A 23021-nucleotide genomic window follows, 5' to 3' on the forward strand; every position below is an offset into this window, starting at 1 on the left:
CCAGAACACGAACACACACACACACACACACACAGACGTTCTCACACGCACACACACACACATGTTTGTTTTTGTGAATTGTGGGGACATTCCACAGGCGTAATGGTTTTTATACTGTACAAACCGTATTTTCTATCGCCCTACACTACCCCTACACCTAAACCTACCCATCACAGGAAACTGTGCACATTTTTACTTTCTCAAAAAAACTCATTCTGTATGATTTATAAGCCTTTTGAAAAATGGGGACATGGGGTAATGTCCTCATAAGTCACCCTCTCCTTGTAATACCTATGTCATACCCATATCATTATACAAATTTGTGTCCTGATATGTCTCAAAAACACACACAGTCTCTCTCTCACTCTCTCTCATACACACACACACACACACAGCAGTCTTTACAGTAATTGTTCACTCCCACAGTTAAACGCAACCGCTGCTCTCAGAGGTTTGAGGTGTGAATGTGACGTCCGCTTGCGTCTGATCATTTATTATTTCATCTGATCATGCTGTCTTTCAGAGGAAAGGTGTTTGTGGAGCTTGTATAAGATCTGGCCTTTCTTCTAGAGATCTGCTCATTGCTGTAGGTGTTGTGTTGATGTTGGGGGAGATGATGATGATGATGATGATGATGATGTTTGTTGATCACTATTGTTAGTTGTTTGTTGAGTGTTGTATGGAGGAGTGAGACTGAAGCGTTAATGCAGTTTGAACTCATTTATTCTGATGATGATGACGATGTGACAGTAACCTTGACGATTATGAGCTCGTCTCTCAGATTCTTTTCATCTGTATTTTCTCCCATCAGACAAGCAGTGACATCAGAAGTGCTTCCTGTGGTAAATGTGAACTCTTTCCTCATGCTGATGTTTAGAGGGCTCGTGTGTGTGTGTGTGTGTGTGTGTGTGTGTGTGTGTGTGTGTGTGTGTGTGTGAGAGAGCGCGAGAGAACATTAGAAACGGAGGCGTGTGAACAACAGCTGAAGGTACAAACAGCTGTCAGGAAACACGAGCACCACTGCGGCAGGAACCACTCTTATACCAGTCCAACACACACACACACACACACTCACTCACTCACTCACTCACTCACTCACTCACTCACTCACTCACTCACACTCATACATCTCTCTCTCTCTCTCTCTCTCTCTCTCTCTCTCTCTCTCTCTCTCTCTCTCTCTCTCTCTCTCTCTCTCTCTCTCTCTCTCTCTCTCTCTCTCTCTCTCTCTCTCTCTCTCTCTCTCTCTCTCTCTCTCTCTCTCACACACACAAACACACTCACAGTCACACGCACACAAACACACTCACAGACACACACTCACTCACACACACACACTCACTCACACACTCACACGCACATAGACACACTCTCAGTCTCGCACACACACGCACACACACACAGTCTTTCTCTTTCTCTCTCACACACACACCACACACACACACACACACACTCTCTCACACTCACACACTTTCTCTCTCTCACACACACTCACACTCACAAACACTCACACACAATCTCTCTCACACATACACACACACACACACACACACACACAGTCTTTCTCTTTCTCTCACACACACACACACACACACACACACACACACACGCACAGTCTCTCTCTCTCTCACACACACACACACACACACTCTCTCACACTCACAAACACTCACACACTCTCTCACTCACACACACACTCTTTCTCTCTCTCACACACACATATTCACTCACACACACACTCACACTCACAAACACTCACACACAATCTCTCTCTCACACAGACACACACACACACACTCACACACACACACACACACGATCTCTCTCTCTCTCACACACACACTTTCTCTCTCTCTCTCACACACACACTTTCTCTCTCTCTCACACACACACTCTTTCTCTCTCTCTCACACACACACACTCTTTCTCTCTCTCTCTCACACACACACTCTTTCTCTCTCTCTCACACACACACACACACACACACACACACACACACACAATCTCTCTCTCACACAGACACACACACACACACAATCTCTCTCTCACACAGACACACACACACACACACTCTCACACTCAAAATCACTCACACACAGGTACATTTAGTTTTCATGTTTTTTGGGGACTTTCCATAGACATAATGATTTTTACACTTGACCCTCAAACAGGCCTTTAAGTGTTTTATTATCTGACATGTCTGATAGGAGAGAGATGGAATCACAGACATTCCCACTGCTGATCCTTTGGGATTTCAGAGAAATGCTCTGCAGTTCCCAGTGTGACTTTTGTTTAAACAGTGGTTCAGTCGGACCTTGGACATCAGGATTCCTCAGTTAAACGCTCCGGCTGCGTCTCATTCGCCTCTCTAGTGCTCTGTGACATGAGTCACTATGTAGTGAACATGAGTTACTTACTACTGAACTAGAGAGCAGAAGGAGACGCTTCCTCAAAGCACATCCATCACGGCACACACTGTTGTTCAGATGCTTATTTCTCTGAATTACTACATTATTTATTATGCAGTGCAGGTTTTATTTCTAGGCTCTGAAACTGAATGATTTAATGTTCATGCTCTGTGTTGTTTGCATAATTGTTTCAGCGGAAGCTCAAGGTTACATATATTGAGAATAATTGCTGTAATGAGGACACAGTTGATTAATTATCCGCTCATACCTGAGAATAACAGCAATAACTAGCACATTGCTGCTGTGAGAATGAAGCCTGAAGAACAGATTCAGACACGATACATAATTAATAATGTACTGTAGATATATATATATATATATGCTATTAAATAACACAAAGGATCAGTCAGTAAAGCTGATGATGACAGCTCGCTCTACCTCTGACCTACTCAATCAGTCACATATAAACCTCAAACAGACTCTCACTCACACATGATTTCATTAGCATGTTCGTTCTTCTGTGATTCTGGTTTGGGAACATTTTTTCCTTTGTGGTTTTGCTCATATTAACCTCTAACAGAAGAAACCGGTTTAATTGAGCAGCTGATCCATAACGTGAACATGACCTTTTGACTGGAGGTTAAAATGTGTGTTTTAGGCGTAACTGATCATTTGTTGTACAGTATGTGTGAACATTATTGAAATACACATTAATACTTTTATTTAGCAAGAACGCATTAAATTGATCAAAAGTGACAGGAAAGACACTTGTGAAGTTACAAAAGATTTCTATTTCAAATAAATGCTGTTCTTTTGAACCTTCTGTTTATCAAAGAATCCTGAAAAATAAAATGTATCACAGTTTCGACACAAATCTGAAGCAGCACATCTGTTTTCAACATTGATAATAATCAGAAATGTTTCTTGAGCAGCAAATCATCATATTAGAATGATTTCTGAAGGATCATGTGACACTGAAGACTAGAGTAATGATGCTGAAAATTCAGATTTGTTCACAGTTTACAATATATTCACATAGAAAACAGCTATTTTAAATTATATTTCAAAAATGCGGCCTTGGTGAGCAGAAGAGACCTCTTTAAAAACATTAACAAAAATATTACTCACCCCAAACTGTGTGTGTGTGTGTGTGTGTGTGTGTGAGAGAGAGAGAGTGTGTGTGTGTGTGTGTGTGTGTGTGTGTAATGTTATATCTGCAGTCACTAGTCACTCTCTACATCAGATGAAAACTGAAATACAGTTTTACCAGAGTAATGCAAATGCTGAATATAACACTAGAATATGTGTGCAGCCCATGGTCAGATGTTCTGAGTGTGTGTTCTGGTTGCTGTTGAGAGCAGTTGTCATGGTAACGAGTCACAATAAATGATGAGCACATTGAACTTTATCTGAATGGCAGGATTTGCTGTAAAACTAGTTCTTATTGTCAGTGCTTCGGATGATTCAAGCTGTTTTTTTTTTAACTATAATCAATATATATTTAATGAATAATGTTCAGTCTCATCCTGTATCCAGTGATGTTAATGTTATACACACTAAAATGGGAACTCCATTAGTTAATGTTAGGTAATGCATTAACTAACAATGAGCAATCATTTGTTAAAGTATTTATTAATCTTTGATAACATTAGTTAATCAAATACATTGTTAATTCATGTCAGCTTAGGTCCATTAAATATTAACAAATACAACTGCTGGTTTTAATAATGTATTAGTAAATATCAAAATCAACATTATTAAGATTAATAAATGCTTTAGACACATTTTTCATTGTTGGTTCATGTTGACTAATGTAGTTAAAGGGTTAGTTCACCCAAAAATGAAAATTCTGTCATTTATTACTCACCCTCGTGCCGTTTTACACCCGTAAGACCTTCGTTGATCTTCAGAACACAAATTAAGATATTTTTGTTGAAATCCGATGGCTCCGTGAGGCCTGCATAGGGAGCAATGACATTTCCCTTCTCTAGATCCATAAAGGTAGTAAAAACATATTTAAATCAGTTCACGTGAGTACAGTGGTTCAATATTAATATTATAAAGTGACGAGAATATTTTTGGTGTGCCAAAAAAAACAAAATAACGAATTATTTAGTGATGGCCGATTTCAAAATACTGCTTCAGGAAGATTTGGAGCGTAATGAATCAGTGTGTCGAATCAGATTCGGATCGCGTGTCAAACCGCCAAACTGCTGAAATCACGTGACTTTGGCGCTCCGAACTGCGGATTCGACACACTGATTCATAACGCTCCGAAGCCATCGGATTTAAACAAAAATATCTTAATTTGTGTTCCGAAGATTAACGAAGGTCTTACGGGTCTGGAATGGCATGAGGGTGAGTAATAAATGACAGTATTTTAATTTTTGGGTGAACTAACCCTTTAACTAATTGAACCTTATTGTAATCACTAAAACTATTAAAAAGTCATTTGATATAAAGTTGAAATAAAAATAAAATATGAATATTGGATGCAAAACAAACTTAAAAAAGCATAAAACAAAAATTAGAACTACTGCTTTAACAACTAACTGAAATAGAGTACTAAAATTACAAAAACTAAAGCTAAAAATGACCAAAACACATAGGTATTATTTTTATAGAATTATATATTTAATTCAAAATACTTTAATAGTATATAAATGATACGAAAATAACACTGCTTGTTTCATCCAGAAGGGCTTTATTTTGTCATAACAAGCATCTGAACATTAGAACGACATACTTACTAATTAAATAAATACATGAAAGTCACGTTTAGTGTGTATCATATGATGGTTTTATTCTGTGAGCAGGAATCGTGTTGTGAAACTCAGCCATCAGTCATTAGAACAGATTATTCAGTGAGCAGGTGTTTCACATCATAGTTTTTATTTTATCTTGTATTTATTTCCTGCAGAACTTTATCACATGCTTTATAATGTCAAGTCAGTTCTATTTGTACTTCGCTTTTCACAATACACATTATTCCAAGCAGCTTTACAGTAAATCAGGATGTTAGTGTTTATAATATCTTAATATCTTCATGCTGCAGTTTAGAGATAATAAATTGTAAATGTCCCTCTTTTGGGTAATATGCACTGCTTTCCAGTACAAATATCTAAACATTCTTAAGTCAAGATACATTTACTGGAGAAGCAAAATGACTGAAGATATTAAGTGGTGTTTTCTGAGAAATTGATCGAAATTAGGTAAATTAAAACAAGAATAAATATCTGCCAGTGTGGTCAGAAAAATAATCTTAATTCTAAGTGAAAACAGCCATTTTTTGCAGTGTGATCAGTGTAATTTGACTCACAGATCAACTCTTTCTGCTAAAATCTGCTCCAGTATTAATCATGTCTGATGAAAGCCTCATCAGCGCTGCTGAATAATTCAGATTTGATCTTCCGCAGGACGCTCTGAAACCGGCCTTCACCGTGGCCAGTCTGCCGGGCAGCACCGGCGCACCGCCCACCGTCCCCACCACCTCCACCAGCATGCAGGTCAGCAGCGGCCCGTCCTTCCCCATCACCAACTATCTGGCTCCCGTCTCGGCCAGCGGGAACGCCAACGGCACGGTGCTGAAGAGCGCAGGAGCCTCTGGAGGAGTCATGCAGCTGCCCAGTGGATTCACCTTCATGTCAGGTGTGTGTTTCAAGTTGTTTCAAACCTGTATGAATTTCTTTCTTCTGTTGAACACAAAAGAAGATATTTTGAAGAATGTTGGTAACCAAACCGTTGATGGACCCCATTGATGTCCATAGTATGGAGAGAAAAAAAAATAAAAAAATACTATGGAAGTCAATGGGGTCCATCAACTGTTCGTTCCCTATTGTGCCGTACATCTGAGTGAAACAGCTTCTGGAACAAGAACAAATGTAGGGCGGGGCTTGATTTTGTCTGTGGGGAATTGATTGGATGGTTGTGGTTTGCTATTGGTGGATCTCATGTGAGTGACAGGTTGCCCCGCCCTCGTCATCAGATTTTGATTCCAAATCTCCTCATTATCCACAACAGTATTCAAAGGCTGTCACGTGTCTAATTGTTTCATCTGCTGCAATGACAAAGTTTTGTTTTCATTTTTTTTTTTTTAATTTACAGAAACATAGAGTGTCTGCAGATTAAAATATGTTAATAAAATAATTTAAATTAAAATGTTCTTGGTGTTTTTAACCAGTGCCTAGTTCTGTCATGAAACTCTAGATAGCACAGGCTGATGGGTCCTTAACGCAAGCTGGCGATATTTACAGCGCTAAAGGATTAGTTCACTTTCAAATGAAAATTAGCGCAAGCTTTACTCACCCTCAAGCCATCCTAGGTGTATATGAGTTTCTTCTTTCTGATGAAAACAATTGGAGAAATATTAATAAATATCCTGACGCATCCAAGCTTTATAATGGCAGTGAACGGGATCAACGAGTATGAGCTGAAGAAAGTGGTTCCATCCACATCCATCCATCATAAATATGTGCTCCACACGGCTCCGGGGGGTTAATACAGGCCTTCTGAAGCAAAACGATGCGTCTGTGTAAAAAAAAAAAAAAAAAAGAAATCCATATTTAATAAGTTATGAAGTAAAATATCTAGCTTCCCCCAGACCGCCTTCCGTATTCTACGTACAAATAAAGTGTAAAACTCTTGAAGTTCAAAAAGCTTACGCTGCGTCCCACACCTTCCCTATTCAACTTACGGAAAAAGTGTAACTGACGCGACGCCTGTTTACACTTTCTTCATAACTTTAATATGGAAGACGGTCAAATTTGTGATATTAGTATATTGTCACAAAAATGTATTATTTACTATATCCAACTCTATCTGCACACATACAGTACACTCAAGTAAAGTGATATACTATGTAGTAAATCTCAACTGCTTGATTGTTTATATCATCTCAAAATTTATCTATATTAATACTATATTATATTATTATTAATCTGATAAATGTGACTATAAAGCATAAAGATATTAAGATATTTTAAACATTAACATCATGATTTTCTCTAAAGCTGCTTTGAAACGATGTGCGTTGTGAAGAGTGCTATACACATAATCAACATTATCAAGGAACATGAAGTCCGCTTTATTTCTACAGATTGTTTCAAAGCAGCTTTGCGGTAATAAACAGGAAAACAACAGTATAAATGAAGCTCAGAGGAGTTACTGCAGCATCATAGTCTGTATTCTACAGCAGTGAATCATTGATATTATCTGAGATTGACAAGACTATCATAATCTTTAAGAAATAAACACTTAGCAAAATCAATTTGAATTACATTAACCTCTTAGTTGAGCTGAAATTGTGTGTGTGTGTGTGAGTTGGAGTGTCTGAAGCATTCATTCACCTCAGCCATAATAGAGACTCCTCTCTAGTGGCTTTGATTATCGTTGTCGAGAAGGAATAATTTGCATGAGAGTACAAAAGCCTATAATCACAAATGAATATTCAATGACATTGAGCTGGCCTGCAGTCACATGATGATCTAGCGGTGCTTCATGAAAGCTGCTGTGACTGTCGGTAAACCATCGGGTGCTTCTGTCAAGCCGGATACTGTATGCTCAGTGGCGGCAGTGCAGGTTTGATTAGTGCCGCCCGTCGTTCGCTCCAGCTCATATATTTCTGGCACATGCGGTCAGAGCTGCTGCTCGCAGTTTGACTGTTTTCCTGTGAATATGTTTCCTGCGTCAGTGTGTCGCAGCTGTTCAAGGCTCGGCAGGTGCGACACAATCGGCACCTTAAACACCTGCTGCTGTAAATCACCCTGAAACAGCTGTGCATCAACCTGGCGAACACACACTCATCTCCGCCTCAGTCAAGTTATTACTGAACGATTATTGTACTCATACTATACCGTACCATGGTATTTACTTACAGCTCCAGTGTACACTAGCAGTCAGAAGTTTGAGGGTTGGTAAAATTTTTTACGTTTTCGAAGAAAGAAGTCTCTTCTGCTGACCAAGGCTGATCAAAAATACAGTAAAAAATACCTGTTTTCTATGGAAGCTTTGTTTCCACCATGAAATAAAAAATTAAAAAGGTAATTGCAACTTTATCTCACAATTCTGACTTTTTTTCCCACAATTGCGAGTTTATATCTCACAATTCTATTTTTTTTTTTTTTTTTTTTTTTTTTTTAGAATTGTGAGATTTAAAGTCAGAATTGTGAGATATAAAGTCAGAATTGCGAGATATAAAGTCAGAATTGCGTGATATAAAGTCAGAATTGCGTGATATAAAGTCTGAATTGCGAGTTTATATCTTTTATAAAGTTATAAAGAATTGCGTGATATAAGACGCAATTGTGTGTTTATATCTCGCAATTGCGTGAGGGGGAAAAAAGTCCTCAATTCAGATTATAACTTTTCTCGCAGTTCTGAGAAAAAAAAGTCAGAACTGTGAGATAAAAAGTCGCAATTACCTTTTTTTTTTTTTTTTTTTTTTTTTTTTTTTTTAAGTGGTGGAAACAAGCTTCCATAGTTTTCTATGTGAAAATATAGTAAACTGTAATTTATTCCTGTGATCAAAGCTGAATTTTCAGCATCATTACTCCAGTCTTCAGTGTCACATGATCCTTCAGAAATCATTCTAATATGCTGATTTGCTGCTCAAAAAACATTTCTGATGATTATCAATGTTGAAACCGTTTTTGTGGAAACCATAATACATTTTATTTTTCAGGATTCTTTGATGAATAGAACATTCAAGAACAGCATTTACTTGAAATAGAATCTTTTGTAACATTAAATGTCTTTACTGTCACTTTTGATCAACTTAATGTGTCCTTCATGAATGAAAAACAATTCTTACTGAGCTCAAACTTTGAACGGTAATGTGATTCCTAGGTACAACCACTGTGTATGTGAAAAAACATGGTAATTCTGTTAGTGAACCCATTTCTTATAATTCCCACTTTTGTTTTGTGTGTCACCAGGCTCTCCGTTTGCTCCCGGAACTCCCACGATTCCTCTGAGTCAGCTGCAGCAGCATTCGTCCAGCGCCACACAAGCGCAGCAGGGTCAGCAGGCCGTGTTCCGCCTGCCCGCCACCGTCTCACTCACTGGTGTGTGTCTGAAATCTCCAGTCAATCAAAAGTGCTCATGATCACTCAAAGTCATAACCTTTACTCTATTAATTATATGTACGTGTGAACTAATTTATAATCAGATGTCTTGACAAAACGCACATCATTTTGAAAGGTCTGAGACTCCATTTTTTGGTTTAATTCACATCTTCATATAGAAACACAGCAATAAGATCCCTGGATTTGAGATCAGTGCTCGAGTCCATCGCATCCCACTGCCATCTGTGCGGCTCTGATGTCACATGACTAACGCTCCTCTCGTGCACAGCAACACTCTTCAGTGTGTAACAGCATTGCTTTCGCTTTAGGACTTCCCTTTTAATGTTTTGTGATAAAAACACATGACCAACTTCTTTATCTGCACATGGAAAACTGATTTATTTTAAAATTGTAGACAGTTATTTATAATTGTAGACAGTGACTTCATGCTGATCTCATTAACCAAATGAAAATTCTCGAGTAGAATCCCAGAATGCATTACAACTTTAGGAATGGGTTTCTGTGGAAATATGTATTTATTTGCATTAAATATTCATATATGAATAAATATGATTATATTAATATTTATTATACTTAATAAATAATTTTCATCAGCTTAAAATGAAATTGGATCCCCCCCCACCCATGGAAATATTTATTTTTATTAAATATGAATAAATTCATATTTATTATAATTAATACATATTTTTCCTCAGCTTAAAATTAAATGTGATTATTTTCATTTTCTCTTTTTTCCCCCCTACAGAGCCAAAGAATGTCTCTCCATGGAAATATTTATTTATTAAATGTGAATATATTAATAAATAATAATATATTCATATTTATTATAATTAATACACATTTTTCATCAGCTTAAAATGAAATTGGATTTTTTTCCCCCAGATTCCCCCCAGAAACAACAAACATGTTTCCATGGAAATATTTATTATTAAATATGAATGTATAAATATATTATTGTAGTATTATTATTATTATTATTAATAATAATAATAATAATAATAATAATAAAAACATTTCATCGGCTTAAAATTACATTTCATTCTTTTATTATTAAATTTAAGTATTATTGTATTAATATATTATTATTATTATATTATTAGTAGTATTATTATAATTAATAAAAATAAAAATCAGCAGCTTAAAATTAAATTAAATCCCCCCCCCCAAGATTTTTCCCAACAGAAACACTGACTGTGATTCCATTGAATTTTTTATTAAATATTAATTTATTAAGTATTTATACTTTAGTATTTAATATAGTTAATAATGAATACTTTTTTCAGTCATTCTTAAACCAATTAATCATTCTGAATCATTCTCTTTAGGTTTTTTTTTTTTTTTCTCATTTTAGTAATTATTCTATAACCCAGTATTTGTGTCCATATTAATTAGAGTACAGTGATGTTTTCGTGATCTTAACAACATCAGACTTCATGTGACGAGTTCAGTGAGAATTACATGAACTGATCAAATGTCGAACATAATTGTAATGTCATCAGTTTTGGACTAAAGCTTCAGTCAAATCATTCTTTGCTTAGTCAGATCTCTAGTCTTGTTACGGGGGTGAAACACACGTCCGGTTTGATCAGTATCAGGTTTACTTGCACTTATGATCAGGCTTAGTTACGAGAAATGAGCTGATCATGTGATCATGTATGTAATTGTGTGTCTGTCAGGCGGTGCGATGCCCCAGCAGCTCCAGACCATCCAGGTCCAGTCCAGCAGCTCTGACAGCAGTCCAGAGATGTCTCAGACCAGCACTGCATCCACAGGTACGTGAAGAAAGGAAACACATTCACCCTCTGTGTGACGCCGCCACCTACTGATCAATGTTTGTAAGTGACTCTCTCTCTCTCAGCCACAGTCAGTCTCCCAGCAACCATCGTCACGACGTCAGTGCCCACCTCCATGTCGGGTCACATGATGTATCCCAGCCCACACACGGTCATGTACGCGTCGGCCCCCACGCTGACAGACGGGGGTCTGGCTGTGCTAAACGCCTTCTCACAGGGTCCGTCTGCGATGCAGGTGTCACACGCGCAGACTCAGGACACGGGTGAGGCATTCTGGACCGGCTTAAACATGTTTGGGGGACAAATTTATAAGCAGATGGGAGGTAAACCTGGAGAAAACCTCCTTTGGGGAGGTGCTCATTTGTAAACACTCTGTAAAGTTTTTTTTTTAAATGTAAAAAATGCAGTCAGTTTTCTGTTAGTGTTACAGTAATTATAACTAGCAGTATATAAAAACAATAGAAGGCTGTGCAATCTGATTTAGATTACTAAACGTGTGTATGTGTTGTGTGTTTGTTTGTGTGCGTGTGCGTGTGTGTGTGTGCGTGTGTGTGTGTGTTCAGGTGGCGTTCCTCAGGTGTTCCTCACGGCTCCTCCTGGAACGGTTCAGATTCCCGTCTCAGCGGTGCAGCTTCACCCAGTACGGCAAGATCAACATTTCACAAGTGAAACTCTCAATATTCTCTCATTACCCAGCATGTCACTGACTGCACTAATGCACCGCGGCCTGCTGGAGGCGCTGTGATCCCAGCAGCACTGCATGAGCACCAGCGCACCTTCCTTCCTTTAGAACATTGAATTTTCACAAACTGACAAGCTGAAAAATAAATGACCGGCAGTTATTCTTTGTCTGCACATGTAAAACTGATTTATTAATTGGCAAAATGGCGAACGGTTAGATCTGTTCCGGACTATAGACAGTGACTTCATCCCAGAATGCATTGCAACTTTAAGAATGGATTTCTGTGGAAATATTTATTTGTATTAAATATTAATATATTAATACATATGAATATATTAATATTTATTATAATTAATAATTCATTTTCATCAGCTTAAAATTAAATTGGATTTTTTTTCATATTTATTTTTATTAAATATGAGTATTATGAATATATTAATATTTAGAACAATAACACACATTTAAAATGAAATTGGATTTTTTTTTTTTTTTTCTTCACAGAAACAGAACATATTTCCATGGAAATTTTTATTTATTTTTATTAAATATTAATATTTATTATAACTAATAAATAGTTTTCTTCAGCTTAAAATTTTATATTGGATTTCTTTTTCACAAACACATTCTTGAACATTCTTAGCCCAATTAAAAATTAATTATTTTATTTTAATTTTAATAATTATTTAGTAATTATATAACCCCGATATTTGTGTCCATATTTATTAGAGTACAGTGATACAGACTTCATGTGACGAGTTGCAGTGAGAATTACATGAACTGATCAAATGTTGAACATGAATGAAATAAAATGGTTTTGGAAAAAATAATCATTCAAATCCATAAATGTAAAATGTAAGTGTTTGAAATCAGTCTCTTATGAGGTTCCCGTCGATGTCAGTCACGCATGAGATGCTCTTTTGTGTGCTGATGACAGATTGTGATGGTCATCAGTCTAATGTTCGTCTGCAGTGGTTTTGCAGGTTTAGTGCAGTTAGTCATCAGGAACTAACCTGTGTGAGTCTCTGTTCTGCAGATGGTGATTGGACAGCAGTCCAGCGGCAGCAGCAATAGCCTGACGGAGCTTCAGGTCGTCAATATGGATGCCTCACAGAACGCCAAAAACGATTGACTTTACAAGGACACCAGAGACTGACGTCGCTATTTATTAACGCCTTTCTGAGATTGACCTTTATACAGTTTGTCACTGATATGTGTGTGATTGTACAGGACGATCAGTCCCTCCGCAGCACAATGAATGAGATGAAGCCAGACGTGAGTGAGTCTGAGTTGAGTGAGTGAGTCAGTGAGTCTGAGTTAAGTTGAGTGAGTCAGTGAGTAGGAGTTGAGTCAGTGAGAGTGAGTCAGTGAGAGTAAGTGAGTCGGTGCGAGTCTGAGTCGGTGTCAGCGAGTCTGTGTGAGTGTGAGTGAGTCAGTGTGAACCCGAGTCGGTGTCAGCGAGTCGGTGTGAGCCCGGGTCAGTGTCAGCGAGTCTGAGTCGGTGTCAGCGAGTCAGTCTGAGAGTGTGAGTGTGAGTGTGAGTCTGAGTCGGTCTGAGTCTGAGTCGGTGTGAGTGAGTCCGAGTCTGAGTCGGTCCGAGTCTGAGTGAGTCTTGAGTCGGTGTGAGTGAGTCGGTGTGAGTGAGTCGGTGTGAGTGAGTCGGTGTGAGTGAGTCTTGAGTCAGACTCAGACTCACTCACACTGACTCAAGACTCAGACTCACTTACACCGACTCAGACTCACTCACACTGAGTCGGTGTGAGTGAGTCGGAGTCTTGAGTCGGTGTGAGTGAGTCTGAGTCTGAGTGGGTGTGAGTGAGTCTGAGTGCGTGTGCATGTGCGTGTGTGTGTGTGTGTGTGTGTGTGTGTGAGTAAATGTGTGTCTGTGTTAGTGTGTGAGTGTGTAAGTGAGAGAGAGTGTGTGTGTGTGTGTGTGTGTGTGTGTGTGTGTGATTACAGGACTACCCAGCTAACAAAAATATGTTCTAAGAACATTTTACTAATGTTTCCATTAAGTTATGAAAACGTTATTTCTGAATGTTCTCTGAATGTTCAAAACGTCCAGTTTTTTTTTTTTTTTTTTTTTAAATCTAAATGTTTTCCTTGGTTATACGAACATTAAGGGAACATTCCATTGTATCATTCTGCAAACATTATGGGAACGTTACTTTTGAATATTCTCTGAGCGCTCTGAAACATTAAACTAGTAACATTTAAAAATCTTTACATCCAACATCTAACTAAAACATTTCAGAAAAAAAAAACGTTCCATGAACAATGTATAAATAATGATTTTGTGCTAACGTTTTGAGAACATTATTAAAGACCAGATCACTTTGAATGAACGTTCTATTAAAGTTACTGGAAGAATGTTTGTTCGTAACTTTGAGAGAACCTTGCCAGAACGTTCTGAGAATGTTTCCTGTTAGCTGGGTGTGTGTGAACTCTTCACGTCTGACAAACACTGGCTTCTGTGAGAGTAAGTGCTTTTGGATGCGAGTCGTGTGTGAGGGATGTTGGGTAAAACTTTATCAACGCATTTGGCCTTTGTGAAAACAAGATGAGACATTTGGAATTGTACATAGCCTGTTTTATAATATTTGAGATTTGTTTTGCCTGTTTGTGTGATGGCATGCAGTTGTTTTTTATAGCTATTTTGTATACATTGTAACTGTTTTGCTTATGAAATCAGATATTTGACTCACCATGTAAATTAATGTAATATAAACATATTATATTGATTAATACACAGTGTTATGAGAAATACAAGATGTAGGATCAAACTCTTTTTCTCTCTTTTGTAACATGATTGTGCCAAATAGCCTCTAGAAATACAAATTAAAAGAGAGAGAGAAAGAGGTTTGAAAAGACAGGAACTTTGCTGTTTTTCTCCATCCCTTCTTTCTGAATGCTTTAAACTCATACTAAAGCCTGTGCTAACGAACACAGGGCTCTGAGAAACGCCTCAAACTGAGATCAGTGTAATGGTCATGTGGCGTAAGTGCCGTCAATCAAACTTATTGTTGATGTCATATAGAGTATATTGTGAATCACCGTCTCTTCCGTTCCCGGCTAACGAAAATATGTTCTAAGAACGTTTTGCTAATATTTTTCCTTAGTTATTTGAACGTTAAGGGAACATTCCATTATGAAAGCATTAAGGGAATGTTACATTTGAATGTTCTCTGAATGTTCTGAAACAAGTAGTAACATTTAAAAAACGTCCAACTAAAACATTTCAGAAAAAATGTTCCATGAATAATGTATAAATAACGCTTTGAGAACATTATTAAAGACCAGAAAACCTTAAATGAATGCACTGGAAGAACGTTTGTTCATAACGTTGAAAGAACCTTGCCAGAACGTTCTGAGAACGTTCCCTGTTAGCTGGGCTGTTGTTGTGTTATTAAGACTCTACTTGATTTTCCATACAAACTAGTATCTGTTTCCTATCATGTCGGGAGCTCTTGAAATCGTCCTGCTGTAGGAGGTTTGGTTCAGATTCACGGGCCTTAATATGTTGCACTTCAGTGCAACTCTAAAGTGTTTTAATCATCTCGTACATTGTGTTTCTGAAGTCTTGATTCACATCTTCAGTTCTTTTTTTTAGGAACATCATTATTTTAGGACAGTTGAATGATGTGTATTTTGTTTTTCTATTTCTAAGTCGTTCTATTTCTGTCTTTTTTCTCTAATTTTAAATTAATGACACTTGGCCACAAAATGCTGACATCATAGAGCTGATCCTCACTGTATGTGCTCAGAAATACTCCTCATTCGGTACAATATGTGAGAGATTTCACTGAGCGAGTTTGTTTGAAATATTTTGAAGTTAGTTTTAGATTGTTTGAGAGATTGTGTGAGAGTAACACTGATTCTTTTGTTGTAAGACTTGGATTATTGTGTGATTTCAGTTTTTTTTTTTTTTTTTTCCTGACACAGCAAATGTACAGACCTTTTTGTAATAAAAAATGGATCTTGTCATGCCCTTGTTTTATGTTGAAGTTCACTGTGAATTTAGAATTTACCGTGGTAAAAAAAAATAACACACCACACAACACTCAAACTAGGACATGAAATGCTGCTTTCATTCTAATCTTATGTGTAGTTTTGTTCAGAATATTATCCAATTATTATTAATATTATTATTATTTCGTGCTTTAAAAACAGTGTAGTAACACTGTTGTATTTTTTTGTTAGAACTACATTAACATTAGATTATATCACAATTCCCTAGTCAGATCTTCTAAATGTATTTTTTGAAGAATACTTTGAAGAACATATAAACATATCTTTTAAATGCGGGACTTTTATTCTGTGACGAGGCGCGGTGTGTCATTTCCGGCGCTGAATCTCTATGGTGACTGACTGACTGCGGAGAGGCAGAAGCTAGTGCAGTTTCCAGTAGTTTAATTAGTAGTTAGTGACTGATCATCATCATGGCTAAAAGTGACGGCTGCTCGTATTTCAGGAGATCCAGTCTGTTCTGGATCGTGACCGTGACGGTTTCTTTGGGCTTTTTCACGGTAAGTTGAAACTTTATTGAATTATTCAGTCAGTCATTATCATGTAAGACTTTTATTCTGTAATACTTGTAAGCTTGCATAATATTCTTTACTTTATTTAAATGTAATACAACCCTCATTGTTTTTTGTTTTTTTTTATGTTTTATCTTTATATTTGTAAATGTTGTTTTGTCTTGCTTTAATAAAAATATTTAGTCATGAGGAGGTTTTCAGAAACTCGACATAATGTTTATGACTGTCAGTGAAGCTGTTTGAGTTTGAATGAAATGAAATGGGTCATTCTGATGCTAAGAATATGCAAACTCATGATGATGATGATGATGAGTAAATAAACACTACTAGGCTGTTTTGTAATCGATCTGGTTATTTTGGTGAACTTTACCTCACTGGTTTACATGTAACTTTACTGATCAAAGTCCTGCGCTGTTATCATAACCTTTATAACACATCAGGTCATCATTCATATATATATATATATACATACATACACATATATATATATATATATATATATATATATATATATATATATATATATATATAATGTGTGTGTGTGTGTGAGAGTGTGAGAGAGAGAGTGTACGTGTGTGTAGCTCATTCATGAAACAGGAGCAGCACAGTTTTCTATGGAAATCAATCAGATTCATTCTTACATACATTTCTGCATTGCATTAAGTGGCACAATAGTAATAATTCAGAATGATTTTCACAGAAATCAGTTGTGCTGCTGTTTCATGAATGAGGCCCACTGAGTGTGAATGTGTGTTGTTGGTATAATAGTGAGTCTCTTCAGAACAGCTGACTGATCATTTCCACTCGTTCACTCTGATCTGGGATCTGCTCTCTGCACACAGACTGGCCTTAGATCAACCGCTAGCCAAAAAAATACCATGGTGACTACAGTAAAACAGTGATAAACATCAGAGAGAATCTAAACAAATGATAATGATACAAAATAACAACATAAAGCCTCCAAATAAACCACTAATGAGAATCATGTGATCCTCAGCTGAAAGTGTGATTTTGCAGAGATGATTTGATTTTCCGCTAGACACAGAGCTTTCGGAGAAACTTTGAGTTTATTTAGGGTTGTTTCATGACTCTGACACACACAGAGCTGTAATTGTGGTTTTCCGGATATTGTGTTTTAATCTGGTTTTTCAGTGGACAGTGTTTTGGCCTCAGGACGTCCCGTATGGCAGTCTGGGTCCTCTCGGAGCTCTGGCCAAACATTTGGTTGACTATCATTATCCTGTGCTGTATTACGGGTGAGTGACCTCTGACCTCTGCACGAATCTGTTCAAAACTGGGCATTTGGTGCATTAATTGCAAAAGAATTGCACATTACAGTATGTTTATATGAAGGATTGTGCGAATAATTCTCTGTGGAAAAATCTGGTCTTTTAGAATTTGGTGCAAAATGTGCTTAAATCATCTTTTCATGAAAAATACACTTTAAAATTGCTCAATAACTGCACATTATGCTTAAATGAAAAATTGTGCAAATAATTATCTTTGGAACATGTCTGTAAAATTTCTGGTCTTTTAGAATTTAATGCAAAATGTGCTTAAACATCTTTTCATGAAAAGTACTCTTATAAATTGAAAAACTACACATTATGTTCATAAGAAAACCTGTGCAAATAATTATCTTTGGAAAACCTGTGAAAAAAAAAAAAAAAAAATACGTTTAAAAAAATAATAATAATAATTTAATGCAAAACATGCTTAATTCGTCTTTTCATGAAAAATACACTTTAAAATTGCTCAATAACTGCACATTATGTTCATATGAAAAATTGTGCAAATAATTATCTTTGGAAAACCTGTGGGGGAAAAAAAAAAAAAAAAGTCTGTTTTTATTTTTTAAAGAATTCGGTGTAAAATGTGCTTAAATCATCTTTTCATGAAAAAATGCACTTTAAAATTGCTCAATAACAGCATATTATGCTCATATGAAAATCTGAAATTTTTTTTTTTTTTTTTTTTTTTTTTTTTAAGAATTCGGTGCAAAATGTGCTTAAATCAGCTTTTAATGAAAAATACACTTTAAAATTTCTCAAAACTGCACATTATGTTCATATGAAAAATTGTGCAAATAATTATCTTTGGAAATCCTGTCAAAAAAAAAAAAAAAAAATATATATATATATTTAAGAATTTGGTGCAAAATGTGCTTAAATCATCTTTTCATGAAAAATACTCATATGAAATTATGCTCATGAAAAATTGTGCATATGATTCTCCTCAAGAACATCTCTGGCCTTTTACATAAAGGGGCAAAATTGTCATGAAAATAATGTAACAAAACAATGCAAAGAAAGTCTCAGTGGTGCTTAAAAGGCCGTCTTATGATGTTTGTTCCGGCCGTCTGTGTTTCAGATGGTATCTGACGTGGATCATCCATTTGTTCGAGGCTCTTTATGCGCTGAAGGTCTGCAGGTAAAAACATTCTTGTGTTTTATAGTTCAGCGATCAGGATGTTTCATCTTTTCTACCACAGGGTGGCAGTGCAGATCATCAGATGTCTGCATGTTGTTCATACTGTTGTACTGTGTGCATCATGTATGTATAGAAAACCTGAGTTACTACATTTGGCAAAATGACTGACTGTAATGCCATCTCATATTTTGATTAGACTGATAAAATTGCATTAAAAAAGATGACATAATATTCAGTGTAAACTGCATAGCTTTACTATGAGCAGAAAATACATATGCAAACGAGAAGAATCTTTATAAATGATTAAGACATCAGTTTTTCCCAGAAGAAATGCAGGAATGTGTTGACGTGTTTGTGTTTGTGTCTGCAGTGATAAAGGCATCGACAACACTTCCACACGTTTGCTGTGGTTTGCTCAGACCTTCTTGTTTGGTATCGCGTCTCTTGGTCTTCTGCTCAAATACAAGCCCGACGGCCGACCCAAGCGCCAGTGAGAGAAACCACCGGTCATTTCCCAGCAGGATACTGATCTTTGTATTCCAGAGGATGTCAACAGGAGCACATAAAGCAGCTGTCGAGGTTTCAGTTATACGGTCACATCACTTCCATGTTTAGCATGGCCTTTTTTTACATGATCCGGGTTTAGTTCAACTATCAGCAGCATTAATGTCCTTTCCCACAGAAAATCATTTCAACTCGACAGTCAGTGTTTTAAAAAGTGCAGCGAGACTGAGTGATAAACATCAAAATACACACTGTTTAGTTACACATGTTTACATGAGACTAGTGTCTAGTGACCTTTACTGGTATAGATAGTTTAAGAGCCATGGAAATCCTGTAAACATGGTAACTTTATTAACAATAATAGTAACAATATTCAGCGAGCCCTCCATTTAAGCTGTAATATTTCACTAACACTTCACTTAAAGCCTTTGTTTAATGCATTATAAATGTATTTGGTAACACTTAACTAATGTTGTTAACTAAGGAACCTTATTGTAAACATAAACTAATAATGAACTGCACTTAAACAGCATTTATTAATCTTTGTTAATGTTAATTTTTAACATTTACTAATATGTTATTAAAATCTTGTTAACATTAGTTAATACACTGTGAACTAACATGAACAAACAATGAACAACTGTATTTTCATTAACTAACGTTAACGAAGATTAGTAAATACAGTAACAAATGTATTGCTCATGGTTAGTTCATGTTAGTTAATACAGTAACTAATGTTTAACCTTATTGTAAAGTTTTACCATGTATTCATAATGCATGTTAAAATGCATTATATCTTTTCATAAAAAATTGCAACCAGTTAAAATGCATTATAATATTTGCAGAATCCGTGTCACATCTGAAACTGGTTGTTTGGCATGTTTGGTGTTTTAATGCATACTTTCTAAAGTATCATATCTTTGGTTACAATTATTCATGATATAATACAATGCATTATAAGAAGGCTTTTTTAAACTTTTATAATGCATTATACATAAAGGCTTTAAATAAAGTGTTTCCATATATTTCATCCAAGACATTGAAGAAAATTGGCATGGAATTTACTTTAAAACAATTTTCACTCAGAAATTGCTAGTAAATTATGCACATAATTACAAAGAAATGGCAAGGTAAACCTGAAATTTTGAAGTTGAAAGACTGAAACAGTATTTTCATACTCCAATAATCTTCTAAAATCAGTTTTTAGAGTTCATGCTCTGCTGTAATTATGAGATGGAAATTATTCAGGTTACACTTAGATTTTATGGGTTTTTTTTTAGCAGTTTAATTGTTAGATTATTTAAATATAACTTGAATTAAATCATTTGAAGTCATTCTGAGGCCCTCCAGTGAAACCACCAGACGCCTTACAGCTTAAACACATTTTAAAGTAAAAGTTCATGAGTTTGAATGAAAGCACGAGGGTTTTCTGTGGTGATCAGATGCTGTTGGAGCTGAACACAGAGCATTCTTCTACCGCAGGGTTTCTCAAGCTCTGCTCCAGGGTTCAGAAGTGCACTTGGATATTTAGAATATCTGTAGATTCATAGACTTCAGCTCAAACACATTACTGATGAGGAACTGCAGTGTTCAGTCACTATAGTTCACTTCTAGAGTTTTTACCATTATACGATTTACAGATCGAGAGGACACAGTGTTTAACGCTGGTGAGTGTTTGAATGATGGACCGTGTGGTTGGTCTTTTTAAAGAGATGCAAAATAAACGGATTTGAAATGTTTGTTTTTTTTTGTCATCTGTCATTCAGTATACAGTCACATCATAAAATACTGTAAAACAGATTTGTTTTGCAGCTCAGATACTCAATTTTGATTATTAATTATTGCAGCAAGATGATAGTGAAAAAGATGCCATTAACCCTCATGCGGTGTTCGGGTCATTTTGACCCGGAGAAGATTTCCTTTTTCCCAAAAATACTAGTTGTTATCACATTGGACTGAAACTTTGTGACGTTGTTCACACAGGGTATAACTACTTCTCAATTTTTTTTTGATAATTTTCCAACTTTTTTTGGTTTCACCTTGTCACACTTGTGGTGTTCCTGGTCAAAAATGACCGGCTTACAAAAATTGCTCATAAATCTCTCATTATGCTATATTATCACCAAATATTGGATTCAATCTTTTTGTCATCTTGTTTTCTTTCATTTAGGACTGGTTTTGTATTTATTTTTGCATCTGATTGATCGTAGGCCTCCTTTATCTGAGAGTAAGCACCTCAGTTTTTGAGTGAAAAAAGTGTTTTTTTGTAGATAATTTTCTCAATTTTACAAAAAATATTAAACAAATTTGCATTGTTTATCACACTAGTGTGCTTTAATGTTTAAGCAGGAAATGTGTTTTGAAATTTTTTTTTTTTTTTTTTATTTATTACAAAAAGGCATAAAATCACACTTGTGGTGTTCCCGGTCAAAAATGACCGGCCTACAAAAATAGCTTATAAATCACTTGTTATGCTATTTTATCACCAAATATTGGATTCAATCTTTTTGTCAACTTGTTTTCTTTCAATTAGGACAGGTTTTGTATTTATTTTTGAAACTTATTGATTGTAGGCCTCATTGATCTGAGCTTATACTGGTCAAAAATGACGGCTCATTGAAAATGAATGGGGGAGTCGAAAATCAGAGAAACAATCAGTGTTGGGAGCGTGTTCATCATGTTCATGTTCACATATGTACATGTGGGTGAGCAAAAATAAAGGCCTCGGACCTCTGCATGTGTGGACACATGCATACTCGTGCATCCGTGCACATTCACACACGTTCATGTACACAAACAAACTATTTTGAGTATTACAGGCTTTCTTTTGCACAGAGATGAACTTTATCCTCAAATCAGTGAGGCTCAGATCAATGAGGCCTACGATCAATCAGTTTCAAAAATGAATGCAAAACCTGTCCTAATTTAAAGAAAACAAGTTGACAAAAAGATTGAATCCAATATTTGGTAATAAACTAGCGAAACAGGTGATTTATAAGTTATTTTTCTGCAGGCCGGTCATTTGTGAGTGTGATTTTATGCCATTTTGTAATAAATAAAAACAAAATAAAACCATTTCAAAACAAATTTCTTGTTTAAACATTAAAGCACACTAGTGTGATAAACAGTGCACATATTTTTCATATTTGGTGCAAAATTGACAAAATTATCCACAAAAAAACACTTTTTTTCACTCAAAAACTGAGGTACATAAGCTCAGATAAATAAGGCCTACGAACGATACGTTCAAAAAATAAACACAAAACCTGTCCTAATTGAAAGAAAACAAGCTGACAAAAAGGTTGAATCCAGTATTTGGTGATAAGGTAGCATAACGAGATATTTATAAGCAATTTTTTGCAGGCCGGTCATTTTTGACCGGTAACACCACGAGTGTGATAGGGTTTTCAACACAGCACAAGAGTTAAACAAATAATTAAAATACACCGTCTTTATGTTGTTTATACGTTCATTTGGAGATTCACTGTGAGATGATGTATTACAATATAAAAATATATTACAAGTTTTAATGATAGCTGTGGTTAATCATGATTAATTAATTGACAGCATTTTTTTTCATATAGTAG

The 23021-nt window shown here is 36.0% G+C and overlaps 2 protein-coding genes across 7 annotated transcripts in view; both read left to right on the forward strand.

The window, feature by feature from the left end:
* srfb (serum response factor b) overlaps positions 1 to 15946 on the forward strand; it is a 29078-nt gene extending 13132 nt beyond the window's left edge. Inside the window, exons 3-9 of one of the 6 annotated variants that reach the window (XR_007933203.1) lie at positions 5825 to 6056; positions 9341 to 9469; positions 11167 to 11262; positions 11349 to 11606; positions 11847 to 11923; positions 12999 to 13641; positions 13763 to 15946. Coding sequence is in view for 4 of the 6 variants with exons in the window: in XM_051917003.1 (XP_051772963.1) it covers positions 5825 to 6056; positions 9341 to 9469; positions 11167 to 11262; positions 11349 to 11606; positions 11847 to 11923; positions 12999 to 13094 (888 nt within the window). In the remaining 2 variants the exon portion in view is untranslated. Of the gene's footprint in view, positions 1 to 5824; positions 6057 to 9340; positions 9470 to 11166; positions 11263 to 11348; positions 11607 to 11846; positions 11949 to 12998 lie in introns of all 6 variants that reach the window. The other 5 variants (XR_007933204.1, XM_051917004.1, XM_051917003.1 and 2 more) reach the window with 5 other exon arrangements.
* Positions 15947 to 16288: 342 nt separating this feature from the next.
* Positions 16289 to 21173, forward strand: tmem254 (transmembrane protein 254). Its single transcript, XM_051917008.1, has 4 exons — positions 16289 to 16488; positions 17653 to 17756; positions 18871 to 18930; positions 19301 to 21173. Exons 1-4 carry the CDS (start codon positions 16402 to 16404, stop codon positions 19422 to 19424), a joined length of 375 nt encoding a protein of 124 aa, XP_051772968.1. The 5' UTR covers positions 16289 to 16401; the 3' UTR covers positions 19425 to 21173.
* The last annotated feature ends 1848 nt before the right edge of the window (positions 21174 to 23021 follow it).

Source organism: Ctenopharyngodon idella, chromosome 13 (genome assembly GCF_019924925.1).
Source record: "Ctenopharyngodon idella isolate HZGC_01 chromosome 13, HZGC01, whole genome shotgun sequence".
Lineage (NCBI taxonomy): Eukaryota > Metazoa > Chordata > Actinopteri > Cypriniformes > Xenocyprididae > Ctenopharyngodon > Ctenopharyngodon idella.